Source organism: Otolemur garnettii, unplaced genomic scaffold, assembly GCF_000181295.1.
Source record: "Otolemur garnettii isolate 467f Iridium unplaced genomic scaffold, OtoGar3 scaffold00023, whole genome shotgun sequence".
In the NCBI taxonomy this organism is placed as follows: domain Eukaryota; kingdom Metazoa; phylum Chordata; class Mammalia; order Primates; family Galagidae; genus Otolemur; species Otolemur garnettii.
Genome location: NW_003852418.1, coordinates 59,904 through 67,885, shown reverse-complemented (window position 1 = coordinate 67,885; position 7,982 = coordinate 59,904). Strand labels below are relative to the sequence as shown.

At 39.2% G+C, this 7,982-nt stretch overlaps 1 protein-coding gene across 1 annotated transcript in view; it reads left to right on the top strand.

Annotated features, from left to right (window-relative positions):
- The window catches only part of RBL1 (RB transcriptional corepressor like 1), a gene marked incomplete at its 3' end in the record, with an annotated part of 71,099 nt that overhangs the window by 6,663 nt on the left and 56,454 nt on the right, over positions 1–7,982 (top strand). The window contains exons 3-7 of the mRNA XM_003787800.3: positions 2,887–3,087; positions 3,472–3,536; positions 3,637–3,765; positions 3,876–4,036; positions 7,782–7,831. Coding sequence (XP_003787848.1) covers positions 2,887–3,087; positions 3,472–3,536; positions 3,637–3,765; positions 3,876–4,036; positions 7,782–7,831 — 606 coding nt within the window. The remainder of the gene's footprint in view (positions 1–2,886; positions 3,088–3,471; positions 3,537–3,636; positions 3,766–3,875; positions 4,037–7,781; positions 7,832–7,982) is intronic.

The following is a 7,982-nucleotide window of genomic DNA, read 5'->3' as shown; positions in this document are numbered from 1 at the left end:
GCCCGGGCTGGATTCGAACCGGCCACCTTGGGTGTACATGGCTAGCACCTTAGCCACTTGAGCCCCAGGCGCCAAGCCCAATAATGTTCTTTATAGCATATTTTTTCTTTAAGTACAGTTTACAGGCTAGGATCAGTTAATGAGTTTGCTTGCCATATCTGTTTATTTTCCTTTAATTAGGAACATTTCTGTAGCCTTTCCTTGTCTTTTATGACATTAACATTTTTGAAGAATATAATCTACAACCACCTTGTCCCCCTTTTTCAATAGATTGTTCCTCATTTTGGATTTGTCTGATACTTTTTTACAATTAGATGCAGGTTATACATTCCCCAACAGAAATGATACAAGTGATTTTGTGTCCTCAGGGTATCACATCTGATGGCACATATTATTCATCTGTTTCTCATTGGCAATGTTAGTTTTGGTCATCTTGTCAAGATGTTGTTCTATTTCTCTATGTATAGTTAATATTTTTTCCCCTTGCAACTACTCTGATATCTTAAATATATCTATTACTTGCTCTAGTATATACTGTATAGAATTATTGTCTGGATAATTATTGCGTGGATAGGAAACAAAAGAAATGGAGTGATTCAGGTGTTAATGTTCTCTGTTCTGGGGCAGAACTATTGGAGGTCATTGTCTATTTGCTTTCATGGGTTTCCAGAGTGGAAAAGGAGCAAAGTTTAAAGCTTTGTCCAAGGATAGCAAATAGATTTCAGTTTATATTATACTTAAAAAAATTTTCTCAGAAAATTTTGTTTCTATGAATGGAAAATTAGTAATGTCAAAGTAATTTTTAAAAGCTTTAGATATCAATTTTTATAATTGATGAAAAAAATTATATAAAATGAAGATTGATGGGGTAATTTTATTCTTTTTTTTAGAGAAATAGGGTCTCACTCTGTCACCCAGGCTGGAGTGTAATAGTGCAGTCTTAGCTTACAGCAGCCTTGAACGCCTGGGCTGAAGGGATCTCTTGCCTTAGTGTCCTGAGTCACTGGGACTACAGGTACATGCCATCAAACCTGGATCATTTTTTAATTTTTTGTAGAGATGGGGTCTCATTCTGTTACTTAGGCTGGTTTCAAACTCCTGGCCTCAACCTACCAAAGTGCTTGGATTCTAGGCATGAGTCACCTTTTTTTTTTTTTTTGAGACAGAGTCTCACTTTATCAGCCTTGGTAGAGTGCCGTGATGTCACAACTCACAGCAACCTCAAACTCTTGGGCTCAAACAGTTCTCTTGCCTCAGCCTCCCACGTAGCTGGGACTACAGGCACTTGCTACAACGCCAGACTGTTTTTAGAGACAAGCTCTCACTGTGGCAGAGGCTGATCTCGAACCTGTGAGCTCAGGCAATCCACCCACCTCAGCCTCCCAAAGTGCTAGGATTACAATCATGAGCCACGACGCCTACCCTATTGTACACACACACACACACACACACACACACACATATATTTTTTTTGGAGACAGAGTCTCACTATGTTGCCCTTAATAGAGTGCCATGGCATCACAGCTCATAACAACTCTTGGGCTTAAGCGATTCTCTTGTCTCAGCCTCCCAAGTAGCTGGGACTACAGGCACCTACCATAACACCCGGCTATTTTTTTGTTGTAGTTGTTGTTTGGCAGGCCCAGCCTTCATTCTAACCCACCAGCTCTGATGTATGTGGCTGGTACCCTAGCCACTGAGCTATAGGCACTGAGCCAATTGTACATATTTTTAAGTCTGCTGCTCTGTGGCATTGAGTATGTTTAATACTCAGGAGGAAGAGGTTACTGTGAGGTATGACACCACAATCCTCTACTGAAGGTAACAAAGTGAGACTGTGTCCAAAAAAAAAAAAAAATATATATATATATGTATATGTGTACAGTGATAAATTTTGTTTTGTATATTTTGCCACACTCACAAACAGATTTTTTTTAAATGTCAAATAGTACAGAAAGGGTAAAAGTAGAAAGAAGTCTTTTTTTCCCACTCCCCAGAACTAAACACTATACATAATTTTCTATTACATACAGACAACTGAATCAGGCTCTGTGTGTGTGTGTATGTTTTATTATTGTTATATGTGTTTCTGTTTTGTTTTTGAGATGAGATCTCACTGTGTTGGTATTCACAGGAACAATTGTAGTGCACTAACTCAAATTCTTTTTTTTTTTTTTTTTTTTTTTTTTTTGAGACAGTCTCGCTCTGTCACCCTGGGTAGAATGCCATGGCATCATAGCTCACAGCAACCTCCAACTTGGGCTCAAGTGATCTGCATGCCTCATTTTTTCTATTTTTTAGTAGAGATGGGATCTTGCTTTTGCTCAGTCTGTTCTTGAACCAGTGAGCTCAGGCAATCTACCCACCTTGGCCTCCCGGAGTGCTAGGATTATGGGCATAAGCCACCAGGCCTGGCCACTAACTCAAATTCTTGTACTCAAATGATCCTCCTTGCCTCAGCCTCCTGAGTAGCTAGGATTACAGGCATATACCACTATACCCAGCCTAAATCATTTTTCTTTTTTGAAACAGAGTCTCAAACTGTCACCCTGAGTAGAGTGTTGTAACATCATAGCTCACAACAACCTCAAACTCTTGGGCTTAAGCAATTCTCTTGCCTCAGCCTCCCAAGTAGCTGGGACTACAGGCGCCTGCCATAATGCCTGGCTATTTTTTGGTTGTAGTTGTCATTGTTGTTTGGCAGACCCGGGCTGGACTCGAACCCACCAGCTCTGATGTATGTGGCTGGTGCCCTAGCCACTGAGCTATAGGTGCCAAGCCTAAATTTGAGTTTTTTGGCAAAGAGTCTTAGTCATGAATAGAATGTTTCCTTTTTAATCCATTATATGAATGAATTTTAAAGTTGCATTTTTCTTTTTTTTTTAGTTTAATACAGTTTTTTAGTAAAATGAAGAAATGGATGGACATGTCAAACCTGCCACAAGAATTCCGTGAACGTATAGAAAGGCTAGAGAGAAATTTTGAAGTGTCTACTGTAATTTTCAAAAAGTTTGTGCCAATTTTTTTAGATATATTTCAAAATCCATATGAAGAACCAACAAAGTTACCACGAAGCAGGAAACAAAGGTGAAGCTCTTAATCCTTATATAATCAACATAAAGATTCTAATACAAACTTAAAAGAGTTTACTTTCTTGAAAGCCTACTTTTGCAAGAAATACCCATCTGCAAAGAACTTAAATTCCTTTTTAAATCCATGTACAATTATCCATATGTGGAAATTGAGGGTAATACTTTTACTTATTTTTTTGTGTTCTGATTATTTTATGCTGATTGGAAAAGTTTATTTACTTAAGTCCATTTCATACATCATAGATTATCTTTCCTTTGTAAATGGAATTTTATGTATAAGTTGACTTTACCATTTATTATTTATATTTATTATTTCAATTTACGTGATATTTAACAAGCTAGTCAGATGAAAAAAATATATATTTTTTTCCCTTTTTAGGAGGATTCCTTGCACTGTAAAGGATCTCTTTAATTTCTGTTGGACACTGTTTGTATATACTAAGGGTAAGGTAATGCTTTCAGTGGTCTTACATTTCTACTATGAGAACTTAGTGCTATTTTACATGAAAGGTTTCTGGCTTTTGTGTCCTTTTTTCTTATAAAGGTAATTTTCGTATGATTGGGGATGATTTAGTAAACTCTTATCATTTACTTCTGTGCTGCTTGGATCTGATTTTTGCCAATGCCATTATGTGCCCTAATAGACAAGACTTGTTAAATCCATCCTTTAAAGGTAAGACCTTTATTTATTTTTGAAAACTGATTATCAATTTTTGGAAAAAGTTTTAAAAGTTGACCATATTCTTTTTTCCCCCTGTTCTTCTTCATACCTTGTCAAACTAGGTTTACCATCTGATTTCAATACTGCTGACTTTAAAGCTTCTGAAGAGCCTCCCTGCATCATTGCTGTACTGTGTGAACTGCATGATGGACTTCTGGTAGAAGCAAAAGGAATAAAAGAGCACTACTTTAAGCCATATATTTCAAAACTTTTTGATAAGAAGGTACTGTACTTATAATTAAATGATTGAGATGTTTAGGGGCCAGCAATAGCCTCAAAGGAAAAAAAAATGTTTTAAGCAAGTCCTCAGCATTATAGGACTCAGGGTCAAGATTTTCAGGTTTCAGTACCTGCTGTGATGCAGAATTTCCCTGTGATCATGTGTGATGTAGAATTTCCCTGTGATCTTGTGTGATGTGAGAATGTGAGCTATTAAAGAATGTCACAAACTATATGCACTGTCAGGTAAAATACACTGTCAGTGGCAACCATAGGAGGTACAGATAAAGAATTATAAAGAAGAAAACAGTGGGGTAAGCCTGATAAAGAATTATGAAAAACAGGAAGTAAGAGTAAGCTGATTTACTACTACAGTTGAATAACTGCTTTCTGTTTACTAAAAGTAGGCTAATATATAATTACTGTAGTTGTAATTCCATATAGAGCAGGAAATCCATTATAGGTTTTAGTTACTTGTAGACTACCTGAATGCATTCCGAATTTCTGAATTTTTTCTCCTCAGTAATTATTTATTTCTACATTTATACTTTATCTTGTTCTTTTGGGTTTCAAGTTCTTATTTCCCCAATAGTGAGCCATTAAGTCTAGTTAGGCCTTGAGATTTCTCTTTCCTAAAAAGAGGAATTTGGATCAGATTATTATTGTGGGCCTTCACGTGGCAAATACTGAGATTTTTCTTTAAGCATAAGTGCTTTCCTAACTGGTCTCTTCCTTTCTTATACTAACTTTTGTATTTAGTCTTATCTTTAAGTACATGAATGAATGTATGCATGCATGTTCTTTATATGTATGCTAAACATCAACATCTCATCCAGCAAAACAAACTTTTAAAGGAACCCAGGGATTATGTTCAATGTCCTCTGCATAAGCAACATACTACCTGGGTACAATGACCATAAAACTTAGTTTGCCTGGATTATCTGGTATTTGGCTATTGTTTTGGCATAATTATTAATGTTATAGTACCTCCTTTAACTCTAGAAATATCCTCCTTTAGATGTTGATCTTCTTGCCTTGTGGGCAAGATGATCTTGTGGGCATAGATGTTTTGTTTGGCCTGGATAGATATGCTATAAAAATAATATAATACTTATTTTTATTTCATTCAATATTTTCATTTAAATATCAAAAACTTTTTTTCTTTTTTTTTTTTTTTGAGACAGAGCCTCAAGCTGTCGCCCTGGGTAGAGTGCTGTGGCATCACAGCTCACAGCAATCTCCAACTCCTGGGCTTAAGCCATTCTCTTGCGTTAGCCTCCCAAGTAGTTGGGACTACAGGCACCTGCCACAACACCCAGCTACTTTTTGGTTGTAGTTGTCATTGTTGTTTAGCAGGCCCGGGCTGGATTCAAACCCGCCAGCTCTGGTGTATGTGACTGGTGCCTTAGTCACTTGAGCGATAGGTGCTGAGCCTAAATATCAAGAACTTTCAGCTGAAAATTTTTTAAAAATCTGAAGCTATGGCTCAGTGCCCATAGCACAGTGGTTACAGTGCCAGCCACATACACCGAGGGTGGCGGGTTCTAACCTGGCCCCAGCCAGCTAAACAACAATGACAACTACAACAGAAAATAGCCGGCATTATGGTGGGTACCTGTAGTCCCTGTTACTTGGAAGGCTGAAGCAAGAGAATCACTTAAGCCCAAGAGTTTGACATTTCTGTGAGCTGTGACACCATGGCACTCTACCAAGGGTGACATAGTAAGACTCTGTCTCAAAAAAATAAAAAATTAGAAGTTATGGCAATACTGGGTTGGAGTTTCTACAGGGTTTACTGGTGTCATGCTAAATGATGACCACTTCTTTTAGGATGAGAAGCATGCTTCTTGCCCTCTTCATTTATGTGTTGAACCTTGACTCCTGAAGGCACTTGGATTGGCAAACCCTGTTGTATAATATTCAAAGTATTATGTGGGTACATAGAACATATTAATAACAAGGTAGTTTTCCTCTCCCACCATTGATAATACACACACACACATATATATACTCTCTTTGAATCTTTTATGTCTCTAACACATATGATTCAATTAATGTTAGTTTCCCTTGGCTCGGCGCCTGTGGCTCAAGCGGCTAAGGCGCCAGCCACATACACCTAAGGTGGCAGGTTCGAATCCCCAGCCCGGGCCCGCCAAACAACAATGATGGCTGCAACCAAAAAATGGCCAGGCGTTGTGGCGGGCGCCTGTAGTCCCAGCTACTTGGGAGGCTGAGGCAGGGAACTCGCTTGAGCCCAGGAGTTGGAGGTTGCTGTGAGCGTGATGCCATGGCACTCTACCCAGGGGGATAGCTTGAGGCTCCGTCTCAAAAAAGAAAAAAAAAAATGTTAGTTTCCCTTTTCCATAGACCAGTGTTTAATAATAGGCAGCTTTCATCAAAATCACATAAGGAATTTATTAAAAATACTGCCTCAGTTTAGGGCCTAAGGTCCTTCAGTCTGCATTTTAACAAATTTTCCCCTATGTTATTTTTCTTTGTTTGTTTGGTTTTTAATCTTTCCAGGTCCACTATAAGTGATTCTTATATCACTAAAATTTGGAGAGCACTACCATAGACTAACAACAAAATAATTTCAAAATATGACTATAAGTGTTCGTTTGGTTGTTTTTAACATTTTTTTTTCTTGAGACAGAGCCTCAAGCTGTCCCCCTGGATAGAGTGCTATGTCATCACAGCTCACAGCAACCTCCAACTCCTGGGTTCAAGCGAGTCTCTTGCCTCCACCTCCCAAGTAACTGGGACCACAGGCGCCCACCACAACGCCCAGCTATTTTTTGGTTGCAGCCGTCATTGTTGTTTGGCTGGCCTGGGCTAGATGTTTTTAACGTTTTATTTGTGCCAGGCATAGTACCTCACACCTGTAATCCCAGCACTTTGGGAGGCCAAGGCAGGAGGATCACTTAAGGCAAGGAGTTTGAGGCCAGCCTACTCAGCAGACTTCATCTCTACCAAAAATTTAAAAAGAGTAGCTGGCATAGGGGCAGTGCCTGTGGCTCAAAGGGGTAGGACGCTGGCCCCATATGCCGGAGGTGGCGGGTTCAGACCCAGCCCTGGCCAAAAACTGCAAAAGAAAAAGAGTAGCTGGCATAATGGCTTATGCCTATATTCCTAGCTGCTGGGGAAGCTAAGTTGGGAGGTTTATTTGAGCCTAAGAGTGTGAAGTTACATTGAGCTACGATTATGCCACTGTACTCCAGCCTGGGCAACAGAGAGAGACTCTGGCTCCTCAAAAAACAAAAACAAAAAACCAACTTTTATTTGCATGCTAAATAGGTTTCACTCATCTGAAATGATTTAGTAATTCTGTTTTGTGTGTATGTTGTAATAATTAACAATATGAAAATTTAGATAAATTTCATGTTTGGGGGTGTGTTTTATTTATTTATTTATTTATTTATTTATTTATTTATTTTGAGACAGAGCCTCAAGCTATCCCCCTGGGTAGGGTGCTGTGGCGTCACGGTTCACAGCAACCTCCAACTCCTGGGCTCAAGTGAGTCTCCTGCCTCAGCCTCCCAAGTAGCTGGGACCACAGGTGCCCACCACAGCGCCTGGCTATTTTTTGGTTACAGCTGTCGTCGTTTTGGTGGGCCTGGTCTATATTCAAACCTGCTACCTTAGGTGTATATGGCTGGCGCCTTAGCCACTTGAGCCACAGGCACTGAGCCTGGGGGTGTGTTTTAATCTGATTAATTATATGATAACCCCAAATAATTTTTTCTTTCCAGATTTTAAAAGGAGAATGCCTCCTGGACCTTTCTAGTTTTGCTGATAATAGGTAAGTATCTAGCATTGAATGGTGTCTGGCATATTATGAGCTGCCAATAATGATTCGTTGAAACTTATTAAGATAACATTATATCGGCTCGGCGCCTATGGCTCAACCGGCTAAGGCGCCAGCCACGTACACCTAAGGTGGCGGGTTCAAA